Source organism: Anguilla rostrata, chromosome 1, assembly GCF_018555375.3.
Source record: "Anguilla rostrata isolate EN2019 chromosome 1, ASM1855537v3, whole genome shotgun sequence".
Lineage (NCBI taxonomy): Eukaryota > Metazoa > Chordata > Actinopteri > Anguilliformes > Anguillidae > Anguilla > Anguilla rostrata.
Window position 1 is genome coordinate 58626345 of NC_057933.1, and position 25326 is coordinate 58651670.

General features: G+C 40.8%; 1 protein-coding gene across 3 annotated transcripts in view; it reads left to right on the forward strand.

Annotated features, from left to right (window-relative positions):
- Positions 1 to 4711: 4711 nt before the first annotated feature.
- gask1a (golgi associated kinase 1A) overlaps positions 4712 to 25326 on the forward strand; it is a 29023-nt gene continuing 8408 nt past the window's right edge. For 2 of the 3 annotated variants that reach the window (XR_010331472.1, XM_064345279.1), the window contains exons 1-2: positions 4712 to 5236; positions 18894 to 20528. Coding sequence is in view for 2 of the 3 variants with exons in the window: in XM_064345279.1 (XP_064201349.1) it covers positions 5234 to 5236; positions 18894 to 20528 (1638 nt within the window). In the remaining variant the exon portion in view is untranslated. The remainder of the gene's footprint in view (positions 5237 to 18893; positions 20529 to 25326) is intronic. The other variant, XM_064345288.1, reaches the window with a different exon arrangement.

Genomic DNA, 25326 nt, shown 5'->3' on the forward strand with positions numbered 1-25326 from the left:
GTACTTCCACCAGGGGAAATGAGTGGCACGCGAGCTGCCTGAGAAACTGAATGTGAATGATGATGCGTAACTTAATAGAGACGACCTCAGTCCGAAAGACCTGTGCGCGCAAATAGGCCATAAAGACCAAAGACATTCATACTTTAATCAGTCTGTGATCCAGGCCGGCAGAAATAATCTACCACAGATATATTTTTGTGGTAAAGAAAAGCAAGCATGGTAGAATAATCTGTGATGAATCTCATTTGCTTCTATGCCTGTTTAATGCTTCACTGCATTGCACTGCATTATATTTTTTTGGACAACAGTTCTTCTTGCCTATCTCTGGTTCATTTAATGTCTGCAAGACACAAGCTGTATATACATTTTGTTTGTATGTATATGATGTATATTCAAATAAAGTGATGAGTGACTACCTACATCCAAAAATGGGATGTAATTTCCATTTTGCTGGAATAAACTCTGTAGCTCAATACCCTTTGGTTTTTCAAATAGGACTGCTCAATAATTGAAAGTACAGGGAAAAAAAAGAAGAAATATGGCAACTTGGTTTCTCTTTGTAATGAACGAAACAATGCTGATACTGTTTATAGAGAATATGCCTGACCATTAGGATTTCATTCACAACTGGAACCAATTAGAATTTGCCAAATTTCAGAAACAACCAAACTCGTATTGCCAGAAGGGGCGCTGTTGTGCCATTGACATTACTTCAGTGTGGAAATGGCGAGCCGGCAGGGGGCACTCCTCTCTAAAGCATAGACCAATCCATACTTTGACAATCATAGACAGTGTTTTCAGACAGACAGTATAAGGGATTTCATCATGAGTCTACAATGCATTGTGTGGTTTTAAGGCCCTATGAATATGTTAGAGAATTGCTGAAAATATACAGTATATATGAAGTGATGCATGGGTTTGAAATCCTGGAGATGATGAGGAATTACTCACACTACTGAGCCAAACCAAAAGCCTTTCATTCCAGCTGACAACTTCCTGGAAGTGGCAACCTCGCAAGCTGTGTGTTTCTGCAACAGAATGTGGAAAAAAATATTTTTAAGCAGGCTTGCATCCATCCCTGAACTCTGATACAAGAACAGAAACAGCTGTGCTTGTCGACATATTTTATTTACAGTAATTGCTTCCTGAAATAGAAGCACTCAGAGGATGGATCCACAGATGGTTCTGGATGATTCTTTGCTTGTGGTCTGATTGCTCAGGAAACAATGCAGAACCAGGCAGGTTAAAGTCTGATTGGGAATTCAGACAGGACACCAAGGAATCCCCTAATCTTTTGTGGGATCTTCATTTATCACAGTGAGTCAGGACCTTGGTTTAATGTCGCCTCCTGCAGCACAGTGTCCCCATTGCCATAGTGAGTTACTTGGGTGTATTTGACCAGAGGAACATTGCCCCTTACTGACTCACCAACACCACTTCCAGCAGTAACTAAGTTCTCCAAGGTTCTCCCATCCAATTACTAACCACATTCACACCTGCTTAGCAGCCACTATTAGGTAAGAGCAGGGTAAAACCACTGTCTGTAACATACAGTTCTGAAGTACACATCAGACCATAGTGCTATGTTGTATGTTTGTGTTGAATGTTTTTATTAATGGGTAGGATTGCAGTGTGTCACCTGGGATTCAAACGATTAAGCTTGTAGTTACAGGCTGCAAATAATTGAATAGCACAAAATAAGTTTTTTTTTTCTTCAAGTTTGTGTACTGTTATTTCCCTATGCAATACCATATTTGACCTCATGTAGCTATTCTGCCATTAGTGGTGTCATCAGTTTTGCTTAGCAAGACGAGCTCAGATTATATTTGCTTCAGCACCACTTTGGCAATGTAATGGCAGGTGGCTGCAGATTACAACACCTCAAAGCTTTACCCGTTCTGTTGATGGGTTCAGCCAGGTACACCCAGTAATATGTTTAGGGCTTATTTAACTGATCAATTAACCAATTTACAGATTCTCCGATTGAAATAAAGGGTGTCGTTAAGGTTAAGGTAAATAAAAAATAACTCTGCAAATGTATACAGTGGGGAATGTGGCATGGGGTCTTCAATATTTGACAGCTGGATATCGCGCATGGCTGGGAGGCCAGTCTGTTCTCGGGTTTCAGCGACCTTCACCAGTCGGTAGAGAAATCGAGGGCTTTTATTATGAAAGAACCTTTTCCAAGCGAACAGACTTTACGGGAGGGACGGCTGGTTCTGATTGACTTCGGGGCTGCGAAAATAGGAACGTAACTTTTGTAGACTCTTAGCAAAGCTTTAATGTCGGGAAATCGTCTCTCAGTTTTCTTTTTACGACTTTTAAAAACGTAATATGTAGGCTATTACCTGATGAACATGTACTCTGTTAAAACACTGCATTGTGTTCTAATCAGATTGGCTGCACTTGACTAGTCCCAACGTTGGAAAAGGTGAAGATACCGGTGGTTCGTGAAAAATGCAACAGAGATGTAAAATTGTTCAAGAAGTTGAAATGCATCATTTTGATGGAAAACACTGTGGTTTATCGGATACTGAGGATGTACTTCCACCAGGGGAAATGAGTGGCACGCGAGCTGCCTGAGAAACTGAATGTGAATGATGATGCGTAACTTAATAGAGACGACCTCAGTCCGAAAGACCTGTGCGCGCAAATAGGCCATAAAGACCAAAGACATTCATACTTTAATCAGTCTGTGATCCAGGCCGGCAGAAATAATCTACCACAGATATATTTTTGTGGTAAAGAAAAGCAAGCATGGTAGAATAATCTGTGATGAATCTCATTTGCTTCTATGCCTGTTTAATGCTTCACTGCATTGCACTGCATTATATTTTTTTGGACAACAGTTCTTCTTGCCTATCTCTGGTTCATTTAATGTCTGCAAGACACAAGCTGTATATACATTTTGTTTGTATGTATATGATGTATATTCAAATAAAGTGATGAGTGACTACCTACATCCAAAAATGGGATGTAATTTCCATTTTGCTGGAATAAACTCTGTAGCTCAATACCCTTTGGTTTTTCAAATAGGACTGCTCAATAATTGAAAGTACAGGGAAAAAAAAGAAGAAATATGGCAACTTGGTTTCTCTTTGTAATGAACGAAACAATGCTGATACTGTTTATAGAGAATATGCCTGACCATTAGGATTTCATTCACAACTGGAACCAATTAGAATTTGCCAAATTTCAGAAACAACCAAACTCGTATTTGCCAGAAGGGGGCGCTGTTGTGCCATTGACATTACTTCAGTGTGGAAATGGCGAGCCGGCAGGGGGCACTCCTCTCTAAAGCATAGACCAATCCATACTTTGACAATCATAGACAGTGTTTTCAGACAGACAGTATAAGGGATTTCATCATGAGTCTACAATGCATTGTGTGGTTTTAAGGCCCTATGAATATGTTAGAGAATTGCTGAAAATATACAGTATATATGAAGTGATGCATGGGTTTGAAATCCTGGAGATGATGAGGAATTACTCACACTACTGAGCCAAACCAAAAGCCTTTCATTCCAGCTGACAACTTCCTGGAAGTGGCAACCTCGCAAGCTGTGTGTTTCTGCAACAGAATGTGGAAAAAAATATTTTTAAGCAGGCTTGCATCCATCCCTGAACTCTGATACAAGAACAGAAACAGCTGTGCTTGTCGACATATTTTATTTACAGTAATTGCTTCCTGAAATAGAAGCACTCAGAGGATGGATCCACAGATGGTTCTGGATGATTCTTTGCTTGTGGTCTGATTGCTCAGGAAACAATGCAGAACCAGGCAGGTTAAAGTCTGATTGGGAATTCAGACAGGACACCAAGGAATCCCCTAATCTTTTGTGGGATCTTCATTTATCACAGTGAGTCAGGACCTTGGTTTAATGTCGCCTCCTGCAGCACAGTGTCCCCATTGCCATAGTGAGTTACTTGGGTGTATTTGACCAGAGGAACATTGCCCTTACTGACTCACCAACACCACTTCCAGCAGTAACTAAGTTCTCCAAGGTTCTCCCATCCAATTACTAACCACATTCACACCTGCTTAGCAGCCACTATTAGGTAAGAGCAGGGTAAAACCACTGTCTGTAACATACAGTTCTGAAGTACACATCAGACCATAGTGCTATGTTGTATGTTTGTGTTGAATGTTTTTATTAATGGGTAGGATTGCAGTGTGTCACCTGGGATTCAAACGATTAAGCTTGTAGTTACAGGCTGCAAATAATTGAATAGCACAAAATAAGTTTTTTTTTTCTTCAAGTTTGTGTACTGTTATTTCCCTATGCAATACCATATTTGACCTCATGTAGCTATTCTGCCATTAGTGGTGTCATCAGTTTTGCTTAGCAAGACGAGCTCAGATTATATTTGCTTCAGCACCACTTTGGCAATGTAATGGCAGGTGGCTGCAGATTACAACACCTCAAAGCTTTACCCGTTCTGTTGATGGGTTCAGCCAGGTACACCCAGTAATATGTTTAGGGCTTATTTAACTGATCAATTAACCAATTTACAGATTCTCCGATTGAAATAAAGGGTGTCGTTAAGGTTAAGGTAAATAAAAAATAACTCTGCAAATGTATACAGTGGGGAATGTGGCATGGGGTCTTCAATATTTGACAGCTGGATATCGCGCATGGCTGGGAGGCCAGTCTGTTCTCGGGTTTCAGCGACCTTCACCAGTCGGTAGAGAAATCGAGGGCTTTTATTATGAAAGAACCTTTTCCAAGCGAACAGACTTTACGGGAGGGACGGCTGGTTCTGATTGACTTCGGGGCTGCGAAAATAGGAACGTAACTTTTGTAGACTCTTAGCTAAGCTTTAATGTCGGGAAATCGTCTCTCAGTTTTCTTTTTACGACTTTTAAAAACGTAATATGTAGGCTATTACCTGATGAACATGTACTCTGTTAAAACACTGCATTGTGTTCTAATCAGATTGGCTGCACTTGACTAGTCCCAACGTTGGAAAAGGTGAAGATACCGGTGGTTCGTGAAAAATGCAACAGAGATGTAAAATTGTTCAAGAAGTTGAAATGCATGGAAAACACTGTGGTTTATCGGATACTGAGGATGTACTTCCACCAGGGGAAATGAGTGGCACGCGAGCTGCCTGAGAAACTGAATGTGAATGATGATGCGTAACTTAATAGAGACGACCTCAGTCCGAAAGACCTGTGCGCGCAAATAGGCCATAGAGGTTAGCCTATTCCTGCAGCCTGAAGAGAAATATAATGGTAAGTGGTAGACTGCCTTCCATAAATCCACGTATACTGTCGCAAGTTTCATATTGCACAGATGTGAAAATTGCTGAACTAGGAGAAATACGACACTGAAAAGGCACGTGTGCTAAAGTATTGTCCGTGAAATTGAATAGGACAGTGTGCTGTTCTGTTCGGATATCGATCAATAGCAACCAATGGAATGAATTTCTATAATCCTGTCGTCCTGATTTAGATAAGTATTGCCACAGTGCAGTTGCAGCGACACTTCACACCTGCTTTCGCCCGTAGTACGTGGCATCAAGAAGATTCAATACGGCTTCATAGATCTAAAACAATACGTGTCATGTTTCACATTCCCTCTTTTGATAAATATGCATATGATTATTTGTAGGCTATATATCTTGCATTATGAATGTTTGTCGAGAGCCGTGTGCAGCGGTGGAGTGGAATCGTACACCTATGGCTGAACATTGTTCTGGATAAAGTAAACCCGTAGCCTAGTGGTTTTGAATCTATTGTAGATTTCCCGTGTGCTTCAAAAATGCAGAACAAATGAATTTATAATGTTCATGCGCGTTCTGTGAACAGAACAGTTTTTCACCTGGATGTTAGTCTGTTTTGCGGAAAAATCGGGCACTGTTTTATTAACACTCAGTGGGGAAACAAGAAACATAATCACCTAAAACCACACCCTAGATGCCTTAAAATATAAGGGAGTAAAAATGAGGCAAAACAAAAAAGTGTAGGGACTATGGTGCCTCCCCGTTCCTTCTGGATTATGCTAATCGGTGATGGTAAAACTGAAAAACAGACGTAGAAACTGTAGAAAGGGCTAAGGCTCTAAAATCAGTGCTCAGTTCGCAGTAAAAGTAGAGTCTCGTACCCGGCATCTCTAGCATGGCGATGCCGTGTATATGATGTGTCGAAGAAAGTTCAATTCAGCTGGTTGTACTTAAAAGTAGGCTATATTTTCCAACTAGTGGATTCCGCAGGTTGAATTATTGCGAGCGGTGCACTGCACGGTAGTGTCACCGATCACAGTTGATTTCATATTCCATAACATAATCTATTTAAAGTTCCTGCATTCATGATATCATAATCATCCAAACAAGCACCCCTCAGGCTGTCGTTCCTGATAAAATGCTGAATTAGCCGAGAAATTGAGTATAATTCAGAATAGACCAATAATCATTTAGCCCCTACACACAGCGCGCGCAAACACGCTCTCTCTCTCTCTCTCTCTCTCTCTCTCTCACTCTCACACTCACACACACTCACTCACTCACTCACTCACTCAGTGGCCAATTTATTATGTCACCCTACACTTATCTAGTATGGATAAGGCTCGTTGTTTTGGGTTTTAATTTTTCAAAAAAGAAAAAATCCAGGAATTATTCTGTTTTTATTTTGAATATTAAACATGGGTTAAAATTGGTTGAAAAAATAGCCTAATGCAAAAATCCAGGGGTAAAAATCAGATCATAAAAATAACAGTGCAAAAATCAGGGTGAAAATGAGATTTTAATTCAAAATATTTATAACCTACTGCTTTTTTACTCACATAATCAGCAGCTTGTTTGCACTTTCTCCCCGTTTTCCCCTCCACTTTCTATTTCTGGAAGTTTTGTTCTGAGCCGTCCTGTGGCTAGCTGAATCACCAATCAGAGCGCTCCTGTGCATACAGTGCCGTGAAAAAGTATTTGACGTTTTCCTTCCTCTATTATTGGATATTTGTCAGAATGAATGGTTTCAGATCTTTAGACAAAATGTAATATTGGACAAAGGGAACCTGAGTAAACGCAACCCGAGTAAACCCATTTATTGAATGAAAAATTTATCACCCATATCATCCATGTGAAAAAATAATTGCTACCTAAACGCAACCAAATGCTTGCTATAATTTGATATCATTCTTTCACATTGCCGTGGAGGAATTTTATTCCACTCTACTTTGCAGAACGACTTTAATTCTAGGACACATTGCTAGGTTTTTGAGCATGAACTGCTCGTTTCAAGTCTTGTTACAGCATCACTATAGGGTTTAAGTCAGAACTTTGACTTTGCCACTCCAAAACTTTAATTTTGTTCCTTTTCAGCCAGTCAGATGTGGACTTGCTCTTATGTTTTGGATCATTGTCTTAGCGTTCTTGTTCAGCTCACAGACAGATGACAAGACATTCTCATTAAGAATTTTCTGGTGCAGAGCAGAATTCTTGGTCCTTCAATAATGGCATGTCATCCAAGTCTCTTGGCAAGAAAGCGTCCAGAGACCATCACACTACCACCACTATGATGCTCTTACTGTGAAATGGTATATTTGCTTTATGCTAGAAATAATGGGACCTGTGTTGTGCAAAACGTTCCCCCTTTGTCTCATCTGTTGGGATTATGTTCTCACCATAGAACATTATCCCAAAAGCCTTGGGGATCATCCAGTGCTTTTTTGCAAATGTGAGAAGAACATTGATGTTTCTTTTGGTTTGTAGTGGCTTCCACTTTTCTACTCTCCCATGAATCCAATTTTTGCCCAGTCTCTTTCTTATTGTGGAGTCATGAATACTGACCCTAGCTGAGGCTAGAGAGGCCTGCAGGTCTTCGGATGTTCTTCTGGGACCTTTTGTGACTTTGTTGTTGCTACATCCTAGGTGCCACCTATCATCTGTGAAAGCAGCGTAAAATACAGGATTTTAACTCAGTAGGAGAATGAAAGAGGCGCCTGGGAACCTTGACTATGAAGCACCATTAACATTGAATGAGCCTGCTCCCGTTCTGCCTCATCACAAAGATGCTCTATATGATTGAGATCTGCGGACTATGCAGGCCATTAGAGTAAACTAAAGTCACTATAAATATTTGTAGAAACTAGCTTCAGATGATGCGTGCTTTGTGACATGACTCATTATCCTGCTAGAAGTATCCTTTTGGAAAAGGGTAGACTGTGGCCATAAAGGGATGCACATGGTCAGCAACAATGCTTAGGTATGCTGTGACATTCAAATGATGCTCAATTGGCGTTAAGGGGCTTAATGTGTGCCACAAAAACATTCTTCACACCATTAAACTGCCACCACCAGACTGCACTGTTGACAAAAGTCAGGATGGATCCATGGATTCATGCTGTTAACACCAAATTCTGACCCTACCATCGGCATGTCACAGCAGAAATCAAGATTTGTCAGACCAGGCGATGTTTTTTCCAGTCTTCAGTCATCCAGTTTTGGTGATCACATGCCTACTGCAGCCCTAACGTCCTGTTCTTTGCTGACAGGAGTGCAACCCAGCATGATTATCTGCTGTTGTAGCCTATCCACTTCAAGGTTTGATACATTGTGCATTTAGAGGTGTTATTTGAGCATTTGTGGCCTTTCTGTTAAAGGTGTAATTTCTCATTAACAAGGTGTTTTTGCCAACAGAATTGAGGCTTAGATGTTTTTTTGTTTATTATTATTTTTTGTTGTTTGTGGACATTCTCTGTAAAGGAGCCTGTAGTGCAGTGGAAATCCCCTGTGGGTAACCGTTTCTGAAATGCTGGAACCACCCTGTCTTGCACTAACAATCTTACCATGATCAAAGTCACTTATATCAAGCATCCTGCCCGTTCTAATGTTTGGTCTAACAACAACTAAACCTCTTCACCTGCATGCTTTATATATTGAGTTGGAGCCACATGATTTACTGTTTGGAGGCAGCGGTTTGTGTTAAATAGCAGGTGTACCTAATAAAGCAGCCACTGAGTGTATATATTGAATACATGAAGGAGGAATAAAGACACTCTCCATGAAGTGCCCCCATCATAGATTCTATATATGAACCACATAATCTGCTACCTGTCATTAGCATTAAAGTTCTGACCGCTTGGTAAGTCTGTAGATTCTGTGTATCCACCATCCAGAGCCAAGATGATAGAACCATATAGAAAGATATAGAAGAAAAGGTTCTAGAGAGAAAGTACATTGTGCAGATTTCCTTTCAATAAACAAGACCAGGTCAAAACCTAGTATACGGCTGGAGCGGCCGGCCAATGGTGTAACTTCATAACTCGGCCGACCAATGGTGTAGCTTCATCACTCAGTCACAGACATTCACGTTTGTAGGGCTTGCCCCGCTGTTGCGGTTCAGCCAAAATGGGAAAAATAGCTTGATTTGCAACAAGCAGTTTTGTTAAAGCATCTGTATTATGGAACCTGTCTTCTGCCAAATGGATGCATTGGAACGAGTTGTGTTCACAGCTGGGCCCTTGACTCACGAGCTGTGGAAGTGAAAGCAGCAAGGCTTAAATTCCATGGTGATATCAGGTCTCATAGCTGAGCAGTCTAAACAAGCCCAGGTTCCTGGAGGAGACAGGGAGGAATGTTATCATTTCACTGCGTGACGTATGACCCTTGTAACAACCCTGGCTAGAGCCGCACACACAGCTGAAGAAACAACAGCGTCACTTCTATCCGTTTAGTTCTGCGAAAATACTGCTGGTGATATAGAGATTGCAGGTCGAATCATGAGGTGCAGGTCTGTTGATCAGATTCATTTAATTTGGATGAATCTAATCCACTATCCAAATGATACTGAACACCCCCTGGAAGATTATCCTCTAGTCTAGTTTGGTAATGGGGCAGATTCTTATTTGTGAAACCCCTTTCCCTCTGTCTAACCAGCTCTGTCTAACAGTCTTGCCTCACTGCATCTTGCTGTTGCTAAAGAGGTTTACATTGGACGGAATGGACGATTTGGAATTTCTGCAGGAAATTTGAGTCATTTGTGTTTTTTCACTTAGAGCTGGCCAGGGCAGATCTGGCCTTAAGAGCTCTTTACGAGTTCTGTATAGGCTATGCGTCTCCATCCCTTTCCCAGCCCAAGAATGCAGTGCTGATTATGCTTGCTTTTAAGAGGTTGGGAGTAGGAGTGGGGAATGTATGCCTGATGGAAACTTGCTGGTGGGGCCAACCAGAGTCATGCTAAAGGGGAAATCAGTGTTTAGTGCCTGTGGGGAAATGCATGCCTTCCGAGAGGGAGTAGAATTTTTCTGTCTTTGAACAACAAATAAAAGGACAGTAAAATGAGTTCAACCAACAGTGATGTGTAAGTCTAAGCAGTGATTTTGTTTGAAATGTAGTATACAGAACAACTGATGCATCATCTAATTCATGTTTGCCAGGATGGCACTCCCAGCGCAGAGAAAATCTCACAAAAAGCTGAACGTCAGGGTGTGTGTGTTTTTTTGTGGGATCAGTCACTGGGTGTTTTCCTCTTTGCTCCCATCTAAGTGCCGGTGTGATGTGTGACAAATTCAGATAAAACAAGCTGAGTTATAAGCCAAATCTCAAAGCAGCTACATTCTGTGAATGTGTGTAGTTATAAGGGTTCGTACGGTCATGAAAAACCTGGAAAAGTCATTGAAATTTAAAATGCCCTGGAAAAGTTATGGAAAATAATATTTTTCAAAAGTTTTGGAAAAGTAATGGAAATATAGCTAAAGTTGCATAAAATATAATTACTAATTAATCCAATCATAAAAATAGTATGTATAGTAGTAAAACGTAAATTGCCACGTAACCTTCGCGGTATTTTGGTGGTGTGAGAAGTTAATTTGGTCTGGCTCCGTCTATTTACAGGTACGCTTCTGCTAATGTAGCAGTTAGTAAACGTAGGCCCTACTGTGCCGACAATATGCCAGGGAAGTGCAGCTTCAATAATATATCAGGGCTTGAAATTAACTTTTTAACTTGGTAGCACTGGTGCTCCCAACTTCAAAAAGTTAGGAGCACCCACCAAAATGTAAGGAGCACCAACAATATGCAATAGTTTTTTTATTGATAAAAAACGATAATATAACGGTACGGTTTACAAGTAACAGTTAAACTGTCACGCCTAAAATGTGTCGACTCTTCAAGGAATTGCGTGTTATGCATTCAAACGACAAGGCGCTTCTCGTCACATTAATACCGCTAATTAAATCAACCGCCAGTAAACTGCATCGGAGAAAGTTTCAACCGGGTCGCTACACAAAACACTACGTTAACGTTTCAAAAAAAATGTTCGCTTCAAGTTTTCAGCTTTCAATAACGCTAATAAATTGAACATAAACTTTTGTCTTCAGGTAACATTAGTTAACCCGTTAGCTCTCTGTGTCGCGTGACAGTGGAGTGCAGCGAAAGGGAGTGATTGAAGGCTAATATTAACCAGTTTAAAATCAGCATTGAAGGTAAGAATGTCAAGCTCACGATTGGTTAGAAGGGTCACCGTCATCTCATCAGGCACATACTGACTGTACTAACTAGCGAATGTACAGAGAAAGAGACGTTCGACTGGAAAAAGAAAAAAGAAAAAGGTCGCACCACAACAATTATTTGCACTCGCACAAATGCTCCCAATTATATTTCGAGGTCGCACAGATTAAATTTCGGGAGCATATGCGACCAAAATGGTCGCAATTTCGAGCCCTGTTTGAGACATTGAGAAAAATGTTAAACTATTCGAATTAAAATATGAGAGAATGTATCTAAGTGTGTCTGTCTGGTGTTTATTTGTTATAGAGAGGCACCATATGTTTCAGATGCAGACCTAATTTTACTTAGTGTTACAATAAATAATTTTAAATCGTCCCGCTGAGATGAAGTCATTTGTTTTGGTCATGGAAATTCAGTTAAAGGTTGTGGAGAAGTCATGGAAAAGTAATTGAAAATCATTGGTGAAAAAGTGTATGAACCCTGAGTTATGAATAGTTGAAACATTGCTAGAAGTATGACAATTGCATTTAATATTTCACACTCTTACACTTACTGTTTAACTATGGGTCCATTTTTTTAATTGTGAAGGCCGTACGGTATATTTCGGCAATGCCTATTTCCATAGAAAATCTGACCAATCAGTTTGAGTGAAACCTTCGATGGGGTCAACTTACATTTTTGGTATCTGAGCAGCGATTGATTTTCTTACAAGTCAGTCAAGTACAGGAGTAGGATGACTTAGGCAGAAAGATCCCTGCTTTAGAGATCTTTGGGGGTGAGCAGTATCTCACACGCTTGGTGGATGACCTGGACCTAGCCCGCACTTCATGACCATATAAGGGTCTCCTTTTTTTCCTTGCTGCGCCATTTCTGTACCCAATTTGTACAGATGGTGGCACAAAAACTTCTTTACAGTTTATGGCCTTTGCCCAGTTAATGTTACTGCCCCCCCATCCCTCCCTGGCCTTAATTGCTTTTGGGACATTTTTCTGATTACCCATCCCACAAGCTCCGGTGTAGCAGCTCATTTTTATATAAGTATACACTTGCAAAGTCAAATTTTAATCGTTGAAGTTGCCTAGGAAGCAGGAATTTCAGATCTTACTGTCTCTAAACTTTCTGTAAAATATGAATTTATTTTAAATGAATCATTGAATGACATTTGAAAAAATTGCCCTGGAAACGCACCCAGAATGCCCTCAAAACTTATTTCATGAGAAAAAAGTAGCCTCTGTAAAAAAGTAAATTTCCTACCCTGCTGTAGAGTTCATGAAAAATATTGAATTCTGAAATGCCTGTGAAACCTTTTGTAATTCAATAACGAGTAGTTTCAGATTGTAATCTGATTGACTGCTCAAAGAGAAGCAACCTTCAGGACATTTAAGAAATAGAAGGATACTCTGAAATTGGCATTTATAAAAATGTATTCATGTAGAAATGCAAATGTAAGATTTGAAAGAGCCATGCTGTTTTTACATTATTTTTCAATATCACAAATCAGTGATAAATGCTGTGTTTTGGGATGGTTGAATGGATATCTGAAATATCAGATGGTTGCAAAATGTCAGACCTGCACAAACAGCATAGCATAATGGAGTGATATGAATTTTCTGTTTCGGATTCACAAGATGGTGAGAGAATTTACAGAACATCCTATTTCAGTAGTACTAAGAGTAGGAAGCGCACCACTCTCTTTGTAAATCAAACTTGCCACAGCCATAAAACCTGGTGCTTGACTGATGTCAGTGTACAGCAAGACAGCGATTGGTAAATGACACAAAACATGAACTGAACTTTCAGCTTCAGTCTTCTCTCATCAACTTCATCCATACACTGTTCTGATAAATAGAGAACCAATTTTGGTTTTGTTAGTGGTTTGGTAGAGACAACCACCTGTTTCTGCAATGAAAGAATAACTGTCTCTCTTCTTAAAGACAAAGAAGTAAGTATGATTTGATATTCATGGAAATAGCTGGTGTTTCGTGCATGAATTTTGTAGGGATGCACAAAAACTTTGTGATCATAGTGGCATTTTTCGATGATGGCTGAACTTACTGGTGATTTTGATAAGATTATGAAAAATGTAATGGGTGGACATGATGATGCAACAACCATAAACCAGAGGGGTGATGCATTTGTTGCACTCATGATGCTGTAAATTAGGTGAGATGCAATTTTCTTGGGAAAATTGTCCTCTATTTTTAGTTTTAAATTTTTTTATCAGCCAAACTTACAAGCAAAGTAGTCAAGACTCGGTAGCTGTTTACACTCATGCACTCCACTTAAAAATAAAAAAAGTTTAAATATTGTTATCCAATTAAAATTTGTCACGCCTTTTCATGAGTTGATGTCTGTACTTAGTAACTATAAAATGATTATATTGGGCTATAACCATGGGAGCTGTGAGCCAATGACTTTCCGATTGAGCGTGGCCTAATCCCCCGGCCACCCTCCCCCACTTGCGGCTATGTTGTTTATTTCATTTTATCCTTTGAGGCGCTTTAGAGTCAAGGTTGAAACTAGTGAAGCAGGGAATCTGTTTTAATGGGTTTTCATTCCCTCTACAGCATATGTAACTGAACTCTGAATGGGATATTTGTTTAATCCATCAAATCCTCTAAAATAATTTACTAGCTTACAATTACCTAGCCATTGGATTATTGGTTTTGTATAAATCATTGTCCTGCTGGTTGGGTGCTTAAAGTGGAAAAAACAAACATTCTGCATTGTATGGATTACTCAACCTTGTCTATCGTTAGAACAGTTAAGCACTCCCCTCCCCAGTTTTATTTTTGTAAATTATTTCTCCTACTCAAGTGTTAAATTGAAAGTAAGGATAAAAAAGAAAGAGCACCAGCTGCCTGAAGAGAAGGAGAATACATTGGCATTCACCTCATGCTTTTGTCATGGCTAGAGGCTAGAGATATGTGGAACAGAGCCAAATCATTTGCAATTGCAGAGGTGAAACATAATGGCTGTAGGTTCAAAGATCTCCTTCCTGGCCTGGGACATTCTAAAATAACAAGCGTGGAGGGGAGGGCAAAACAAAATCACCATAAGGGTGATTCACACTACACAGCTTGACCTTGGTGTCTCAGTGGGCTGCAGCAGTAGCAGCAGCAGCAGCAGCAGTGCATTAACCGCTGTTACTCTGAGTCTTGCACATATCACCCAGCAACATGCTCTCTGACTGCAGTTACTCTGAACTGTGCACATTACCCAGCGGAACACTCTCTGAGTCAGCTCACAATTCATCTCTCCATATCTGCCGCCCCTCAGCTGTACTGCATTATTGGGTGAAGTCACAAAGGGGTGATGAAGGGATGAACAATGAGGTGCCTGATGCAGAGCTTGTATACTGCAGTGCCTCAAGACTGTTCTTTAACAAAGAGCCACAGGGTAAATGCCTCCCCAAGCAATTCAGATTTATGGAACTGTGGTGTGAGCTGTTATCCTTTGCCTCCACAGATCTCCTTTATCATCTTTTCAACCCCGCCCTCTTCCAGTCACCATTGTGTGAATCACCTCATTAACTCTATAAGTGACTGTGAGTATTGGGGGTTCCAGGCTGGGTTGAGGGCAGTGGGCTTTGGGGGCTTCAGGCTAAGCTGTAGCTAGGGTTTGTCTTTGAGGCCTCTTATGAGGATAGTTTACCAGAGGGACTGAATTTCTCTCCTTCAGGTGATGGGACAGTACGACAGCAGGAATGTCATCCACCAGTTTTCTTTGCAAAATTGACTTGTGTTGACATTTCTATTGGTTCCTGTGATGTGAGTGATTCTTGCCTGTAAGCCATGGGACTGTTATTCATCATTATCACTTCGTCTCTGTCTCTCTCCCCTCCCTCAGTCCCCCCCTCACACATACACACACACACATGCACACACAGGCACACAAATACACACACACACACACACACAAATACAGAGGTGATAACTACCACAAATCGAAATGTGAATAGAAGACCTGGGGGCTTCTCTGTTAAAAGAAAAATTCATCCAAAGATGAAAAAATATATATTTATCCCATCTGCAAGTACACAGAAGATGATAAATTCAATTCCCTGTTGACAAGATAGCACACCTATGATTTAGGAAAATGACTCCTAATGTAAGCAGGGAGAATTTATTTTTAATTTGAAAAGTAGGCCTATCAGTTTTCAATTACAGGTTAGTCATTTTGCAGATGCTTTTAGCCAAAGAAACTTTAAAAAAAATGTGCTTTTCACATGATAAACAAACACCACTTGAACTAGAGATTTACATAGTCAAATATGTGACACCATGAAGGTGCATGTCCCTGGACAAAAATAAAGACATCAGCATGCATGCTTTTGTCATCGTTTAAACACTTCCAAAATCAATCACCTATATGTGTGTAAGCACTTGTTCTCTGTCTATAGAGATGTTCCTGTCACTGTCATTTTATATTCGAAGACCGTATATGCAGTCAATCTGCGCTTCCCTTGCCTTAAGCTCCGATAATTTATTGCATCATCAAATCTTTCCAGTTGTCTAAGAGATGTTGATGAAATGCTTCATGTGAATTGTATTACATTGCCAACCCGAAAGGACGGTCTTGCTGAGCACAATGGTTTTTAAAATGGGCACTTACAAGAATGAATCAAGCTTTGTATTGGTTAATTTCTACCACAATAAACCTAACATGGAGTTACTAACAACAGGGGGGGAAAAAAACTCTAACTACAGAGCCCCCCCCCCCACAGAAGACTTTTAGAATTAACATGACTTTATGCAGGAATAATAATCAAGACAATAACAAAAGATTAAGTGATGATATTGATCATTTTAGCTTATTAAACCTTTTGTGTATTAAATTTGTGTTGATATGTATTTCTTATTTTCATGCTCAGAAGCATTGTTCTCTCAATGTATCCTTACTTAGGCTATGAAAAGCTGTTACATTGTTCTAGCAGAGCAGTTTCTGTTGAAGCCTATTTTTTAGAGGGGAAAATAAAACCAGGTCCACTGCATATAGCCGGATTGTGACTCTACTGTCATGTATTCTGAACCCAAGGGATGTAGACTGTACCCACTGCACCAGTAATTCAGTTATGTAAATACTGTTCCACTCTGGACTCAGACCTGCAACACTGCTTCACTCCACAATCTTGTTTGATGGATTCAATCCTTAGCTCTCTTCCCTGTCAATTACGTACAGTGCACTTGTTCTCTGTCTACACTGATTTAATTAAATCACGTTCCGTCCAACATTGTTGATTTGATTGGGGTACACTTATTGTGGATTGATGACATACCTGCGCTGTTTATGGAGCAAACTACGGTGGCTCTGAAGTGCAAAACATAAAAACAAAAAGAAAACACAAAAACAAAAACTTTTGGCCCTGAGGTGTAGATGCAAGATACAAAAACAAAAAGGAGTGGTCCTGAGGTGCAGATGCAACATACAAAAACAAAAATGTGCAGCCCTGAAGTGCAAAACACGAATGCAAAAAGGAATGCAAGAACAAAAAGGAGCAGCCCTGAGGTGCAAAACACAAGCATACAAAAACTAGCAGCCCTGAGGTGCAGATGCAACATGCAAAAACAAAAACTAGTAGCCCCGAAGTGCAAAACAGAAACATACAACAAGTAGCCCTGAGGTGCAGATGCAACATACAAAAACAAAAACTAGTAGCCCCGAAGTGCAACAGTGCACCTCAGGGCTGCTAGTTTTGTATGTTTGTGTTTTTAACCTCAGGGCCGCTCCTTTTTGTTTTTGTATTTTCTTTTTGTACTTGTGTTTTGCACTTCAGGGCTGCATATTTTTGTTTTTGTATGTTGCATCTGCACCTCAGGGCCAAAAGTTTTTGTTTTTGCGTTTTCTTTTTGTTTTTGTGATTTGCATTTCAGAGCCACCGTAGCAAACAGAGATATAATACATGCCCACGAGGGAGAGCCTGTGAGAACGAGAGATTAAGCATAAGTGACTGAGTGAGACCGAAAGATTTTTAACATAGACACACCACAAAAATTGACCAACATTTTCAAAATTAAATATTCTGGATAAAATCCTTGTTCAATCTAATTAAAAAACAGGGCTGTTTCTGTTCAGTGTGGACCTGACAACAGAACTATGAATACTGTCTGCCTAATCAAGAGATATACACAGACCAGCAAAGTGTATCATGGTATTGTGCTGGAGTGTGTCTGATTACACGCTGAACTTCTGACTGTGGGATTTTCCACTTGAAGAGCACAGGCCTCTTTTTGACCCGCCTTCTGCTGTCATCTGTGCGGCAGCGGGTCTGACCTGGGACCACAGAGGATAGTGTTTCAGCAGAAACTGCGTCGGAACTTCAAAACGACATGTGAGACATTCTTTGCATGGAGCATAATGGAATCCTTTCACTGGAAGATCTGGGAAAGCCATAAACCACATGGACTGTGAGGGGGAGATGGCACCATTCTGAAACATTCCTTGACAGATTCAAATTTCAATTCTACATTGATTGTACTGCATAATATATATTCTAGTAAATATTGCATTGCTGAAGCTAGTACTTAAAAGTGTATATAGACTAAACAACCTTGGTGCCAGTTATGGATTCGGTGTCTGAGAAAAGGGGACATGATTTAATAGAAAAGGAGGACTTGAGACAGGATCATTTTTCACTAATCTAAGCTGAAATGTTCTCAGTTCTTGGATAACTTGGTGCTAAAGACTGTATCTTGGGTTCAGTCAACATTTATCTGTAACTCAAACTGTTTAGGAAGGAAAGAAAAAAATGACAATGGCATTTATCATGAGCTATCTTGATTGATTCTGATTGGTAAACTGCTGATTGAATTGGGATGATTTGAATTTATAATTAGTGTGGGATTTGGACATGTTCAGTTCTACATTGGGTGGTAAATTATTTAAGAAAAAAAAAAAGCTAGAGACCTCAGTGAAGACTAACAGCACTGCAGTGTCTACACATGGGTCAGTAAAATTGTTCCAAGACCTGGTCTAGCCAGCTGGAAGGCATCACTGAGTGAATGCACTGTTTTGACTTCTGGAAGATTCAACAAAGAACACTTTTCAGAAAATGTTGTCTGTGGTGTTAATAGACACCCTTGTATGTCTGGTATCTGGTATATAATTCAACATCAATAGTAAAACAGTTTTTATAGGATATGTTTGTGTGGATCTGTTTGAACAATTAGGCTAGCTGTTAATGAGGTTATTAGTGCAACACCCTTTATTGTTCATAAAAATAATGGAAATGCAAGGACTTAGCAATGTGAAATATTCAGTGAGAAACTTCCATCTTGATAGATCTACTGAATTGTGCAATGTTGGAATCAGATAACAGTAATAAACAGCAACTCACTGTTGGCTTAAATATGAATAAAACTGTATTTGTTACACAGTACATTATTAGTGACTTTAGCTTTTTGTCTCAGCTGATCTCACAGCTGTTGATTATATTTGTCTTCCAGGCCCTCAGACATTGGTCGAGGATGTGCTGCAGGCGGAGGTCAGTTGTGGCCTTTGCCTTCTTCTTCATCTTGTCCATTGTGATGATCAGTGACCTCCCACCTCTCCCAGAGGAGAACCACAACCTTTCCCAGCGAAGTCTGCGTTCAACTAGGCGGGGCCACCATTGGGCCCCCTCTGAACCTCTTCATCCACTGCCTCTGGATCTACACCAGGGCACCAGGAAAAAACGGCATGCCAAGGAACCAGCAGAGAGGCAGAAACACCAGCGAGCCAGCAGCATCCAGCACAGAGGGAGTGGGGTACATCTTGGGGCAGGGATGGTTGAGAGCAGATGGAGTGGGGGCAGTATCCAGCAAAAGGAGGGTGAAGGTGAGGGAGGAGATACAGGTAGGGTGCAGAACAGAAGAGGTGCAATACAGCATAGAGGAGTGGGTATTGGAAGCCAGCACAAAGAGGGTAAACATGGAAGTGGGGTTCAACACCAAGCAGAGGGTGCTCGGATTAGAGGAAAGCATAGAGAGGATGAGGACTTGCACAGAGTCCAGCACATTAATGCCGGGGTTCAGCACAACCATAAGAGACAGGACACTCATAAAGCTGTCATGAAGAGTCCAAAGAGCAATAATACCACTGGTGTGAGTCAGAGGACCTCTGAGTCCACATTCCACAGAGAGAAATGGCCCCACCCGCAGAGAACTGATACAAGAAGCGGTAGAGACACCATCATCCCTATCCAGCTACCTCCACCCAGACAGCGCTCACAAGGAGCAAACAAAGCAGAGGTGAGGGTCTCCACACAGAACCATCCTAAAGACCTTGAGTCATCCAAGCATGCCAGCTCTCCAGAGAAGCGCAGTGGTGAAGGCCATGCTGCAAAGGCTGTGAGCCCTCATCAGGCTGGGAAAGGCATAGCCCGCAGAGACCCTCGAACACAGGAGAATCAGGAGGAGAACATGAAGAGGCAGAGCCCCAGCTTGGTCCGTATGGAGGGGAACAGGTCCAGCGTGGGGGCTGAGGTGGAGAAGTTAAGCTGGTGTGAGAAGCTGAGTGAGGAGACATTTACAGACAGGGGGAACAGAAGCATACGTACCACAGCGCAGCCCCTGCCTTGGCTCTCTGAGGATGACATCAGGAAAATGGAGCTACTGTCCAGCGGCACGGTGGTCAGTAAAGCCAGAGTGCCTTCCCATGGGCAGGTCCTACAGGTGGGGCTCAGGAACGGGGGCGCCAGCCTCAGCGGTTCAGCTAGCCAACATGAGAGCCACTGCCAGCAGGGACTCTGTGCCCTGATCAAGCGTCCGGATGACTGGTATGAAGTCTTTGCTTTCCATCTGGATCGGGTGCTGGGCCTGAACAGGAGTCTACCTGCAGTGTCGCGCAGTTTCCACAGTGACCTCCTGCCATACAGGTATACCAGTGGCTCAGTTCGGCCCGTTGTGTGGTGGGACCCGGACATCCAGCACCTGGCAGATGATGACAATGATCAGAACAGCTTCTCTCTCACCTGGCCACAGTACCAGGCCCTGCTGAAGGCCCACTGTGGCAGTAAGGGAGCACCCTCAAATTCCTCAACCTGCATAGGTGTTCACCACTCAGAATGGGGAAGACTGGCATTGTTTGACTTTCTTCTGCAAGTAAGTAAGAGTAATGCTGACATCATATTCACTTCTTTTGTGTATTCATTTCTAACCCTTACCACACACACGCACACACAGGCATCTTAATTTTAATGTCTTGGGGGGGTTTGAATCCTGACTGCTGAGAACTGTTTAAAGTATTAAGGGGCAGCAGTGTGGCATGAGGTTTAGGGAACTGAATTTTCAAGCAGATGGTTTTAATGCTTAGTGGGACACTGCTTCTATGCACTACTTTAACTGAAGATGCTTAAGATTATATGTGTACTTAAACGGAATTGTTTCACTCACTCTCCAGTTAACTAAATAGATCATGTAAATAATTCATAATAGTATCTTAAAAGCTTAGACAGCCTACTAATACTGTGTTCATATTAAATTCATTTATGATTAATTGTCATTTTTAAAAGAAACTACAAAAGTTTCTTTCAGACTTCTGTTGCTTTTGGTCTCCCTGGTCTAAAACATACCCTTTGGTTGGCTGAAGGGAGACCTCATCAGCACTGAGTGTATGAAAAGATTATATAATTGAAATAACTCACATCTGTTTCTGACAAAGCCACAGCATCAGTACAAGGCCCGATTCTCTCCCGGAAGTGATAAATCTGATTGCTTTCGATGTATTTAATTTTTGCATGAATCACAGGAACGGGTATTGCCTGTGCCTTATTAGATGTACAGCTTAATAAGGCATTATCTGCAGCTTTTCATCAGTTCAGTTCGATTAAGAACCCAGAGAAGTTCTCTCTGGAGTGTAAGGGCAGTTTACTTCTTAGAGAGCTGTAATTTAATGTCAGATCTGTATGAAAGTTTAATTGGCCATCAATAAATGGCCTTTAATTGGACTGAGTCACTTCAGTGTCCACCAAAGGATTACTGACACCAGGAAGGTGTGGATTCCGACTACAGCTGGATCTTTAAGAATGTGGGGTTTGTATCAGAAGTAAGTTTGGGGGTCAGACCTTAGATTATCTTTATAAATATGGAATTTGGAACGCTAGGTGGCTGTGCATTTGCTCTCTGTTTTGTTCATTCTGAAAGTCAGCCCTCAGTTAATGTATTTCTCATGTGGAAACATATGTTTCTGGAACTATACCAGGTATACTTCACTCATTGGTGCCATTGACTAAACAGCAAAGACCATTCCATGTCTGCTTTTGGAAGTGATGGAAACTAAATGATTGGCAACCTTGCTTGTAGTTGCAGTGCATAAATACACATGTAAACATACACGCACATGGCCACACACATATACACATACAAACACTCTAATGAACATATTCAGACACAGATGTGCATGTTTGCATGCATATGAATATATAAAGATGGATGCACGCACAGTGTCAGAATCCAAGACCATACTGCTCAGTGTTTGAGAGGTGTTAAATTATCAGGTAAGAACAGGTGTTCTGGAGTCTCAGTCTAATTTGAGTCTCAATCAATCTCCATTAGCTGTTGGCGATTTTACAGCTATCGACCGACCAGAGAGAGACCGAGAGAGGCGTCCTTTGTTATTCACCTCCTCCACACTCTGCCCCCCATTCCATCCTGTCTGAAAGCCCATCATCATTTTAAAGCTTCTCTAGGTTTTCTCATTTTAGAAGGCATCACATTTCAGAGCACACTCCATCAGATAAAATGGATAATAAACTGCACATGTGCCATATCTACTTGTGCCTTTGGCAGCATCATAAACTAAAAGAAATTATGTATATGTGTGTACGTGTGTATGTGTATGTAAAAAAAAATACAAACGCACAGAAATTTAAGATCAAATCTGATTAGAATTCAATCTGAAATGCATTGAGTTGCAATAAATACAAAAAAGGATGTCCAAATATCTGCCTATGCCAATCAGTCCACATATTCAAGAGACCTATATTGGGTGGCATTTATTTCCTGGGGAGTGTATTTGGTCTCCCACTGTCACATAAAAAATGTCTGCCTATCTGTGAAATACATGAAAACACATGTTTTAGAATGTGCAATAAATCTTGCAAATGTCATTTAGCTTCAAGAAAAAAATATCTGTAAACAGCACATTATCTGTGCCCTCCCACACCTCCCCCAGGAATCAATGAGAGCCATGATTAAGATATACATCAATTGACAATGAAACCTTATTCTAGCTGCAGCACCAGACCAAAATGAAATATTTTCTTGAATCCTAGAAACAGAGAGCTCTAGCTGAGCTGTATCTTAGAAAATGAACACCAGTGATGGAAAGTGTATTTCTCTGGGGGTTTATATCAAAATGCCGCTTTCTTCCTGGCTGCTGTAAGGCCAGCCAATCATGTTCATTTTTTATTGCAAAGATAATGGCAAGGCAGAGAGATCATTATATAAGCATATATATGGTGAGCAAGGGAACTCTCATACAATCTCACACAAATTAATAGAGATCAGTCTCCAAAATCTGGGACTTTGAGATACTCCCACATCATGTGGAGAAAAGTGCAGAGTTCCCTGAGGGCAGAAGGAGCAATGGGGATGAGGATTGAGTCGTATCTGATGAAATTTCTGAGGTGTCAGATATGATCTGTGGGCAAAATTGTAATGGATCATCTGATGATTTTGGTTTCTGGATGGTAATGTGTTCTAATGCATGACAGTCTCTCCCAAATAATCTCATTGGTTAGCAGTGAAATATCTCCATAGCGTGTTAAAGTTTCGACTGGTGGTCTTAAAGGGTGAGATGTATGTCTTTGAGACCAACTCCTGGTTTTATATTCAATGTCTAACATTTTGTTAAAAAGGTGCACTGCCAAGTCCTGCCCCAAAGGACACCATAAAACATGTAGCGATAAACATGCCTGTAGATAACAAAAGAAGTACCACTTCTACTAAATCATGAGTGAATGTTCTTTCACAAAATCTGTTTTGCATCTGTTCTTCCCCTGTCACTTCCTCTTGATTACTGTAACAAACTCCACTTTTGCGTTTCTAAGTTTATTTGGAGTGGCAAATGCCTCCACATAAAATGCTCCACTTATGTTCTTCGTCCTTTCTGTATCAATTTATTTTGAAGCTGATGTCGCTTTGGTGTTCCATAGAATGCTTTGCTTGGGGGTGTAAGTCTGGAGACCATTGGCTATGTTATCCGACACGGTAATATTGAGCCACATATCAAACCTGATTTACGTACGTAAAACTTGCACCACAAATTGCGACCTGATAAGGGTATGTTGATGTGTTCGCAGTCTGTGTGAAATGAACGTCTTATTTACTAAGGCTTCAGCTAATAGCACCATTAGTGAATGGGATTGCTTACTAATCGCATTTGTGTTGAACGAGCTTAAGGCACTGTTAAACTCCGTTAGTGAGTTGAATATCTTGATGTATACACGTTGGCGTAGGATATGCTATCACCGGTGTCCATAGAGCACAACTTACGGACGACGCAAAACAAAATGCAGACAGTGATAGTCCAGCTGTGGCAGCACTTGTCGATTGAATGAGTCCAGATGCCAGAGAGTGTAATGTTGCAAGGCGCTTGACTACTGCCAGGATGTAGTCCACTACTGGCACTTCTCTTCTGCAGTCTCTGATTTTACGCACATGCTCTTCCGCATTCATCATGTAACGTTCGGTGCGTGCATCATCAAATTTGAAAACATGACAGGAATGCCACACCTGAAACCACCAGTGGAAAACAGCATATAGAGGAGTAATTTACAAACATAAACACATTGAATCGATATGGCAACAAAAATGCCATCGTAAGAAGGTGCACTATATGGCAAAAAGTATGTGAACAACTGACATCCAACATCTCATTTGTTGTTGACCAAAATTATGGGCATTAATATGGAGTTAAACCACCTGCTGTAACCTCCACTCTTCTGGGAAGGAATTTGCTTTCATTCAGCTGAAAGTGCATTAGTGAGGTTGGAGCACTGATTGAACCATTAGGCCTGTCTTGCAGTTGGCTTTCCACTTGATCCCAAAGGTGTTGGATGGGGTTGAGTTTAGGGCTCTGTGCAGGTTCTTCCGCATCATTCTTGACAAAACCATTTCTATATGGCCCTCGCTGTGTGCCTGGGGGCATTGTCATGCTGAAACAGAAAATGACCTTCACCAAACTGTTGGGGAAGCATAGAATCGTCTAGAATGTGACTGTACGCTGTAGCATTAAGAGTTGTCTTCACAGAAACTAAAGGGACTAGCCCTAAACCATGGAAAACAGCCCCAGACCAAGGGGTGTCCAGATACTTTTAGTCTTATACAGTGTATCAAATGTGTTATTTTTTAATATTAAAAAATTATAGATTGATGCTTTAAACAGATTTAATATTTGGCTCTATAATTTAAACAATTACTGTTTGGTAGTCAGCTGAAAGCCTTGCCAAAACAAAAGTTAGATGGGAACATTTCACCCCAGTATTCCATAATCCTGTTTTGCAGCTGGCTTTAACCTAGATGTCACATCAAAAACAAAACCTGGAATGAATGCAAACAAACCTACTCTGGACCAAATACGGGTTAAGAGGTTAACAATGATACCCTACAGTGTGCAATTTACAATAAAGTCCAAATATATTAGTACATTCCTTTAGGTTAATGGGATATATTCACACAGACCATGACTTATTTTGGCTGCCTTTTCTATAGAAAAACGTAACATTGAGCTGTTACAAAATATTGTAGCATGGTGGGAAATTGCAGGAGGGGCCAGCGGGTTGTGGATTTGGTTCACAGCACAAATATTTTATGTGTTTTGAAAGTAGATGACAGTAATATGTCATGTGTGAAATGTTTCTGGATGATTGGTGAACTTTAACCATCTCTTCAACAGAAA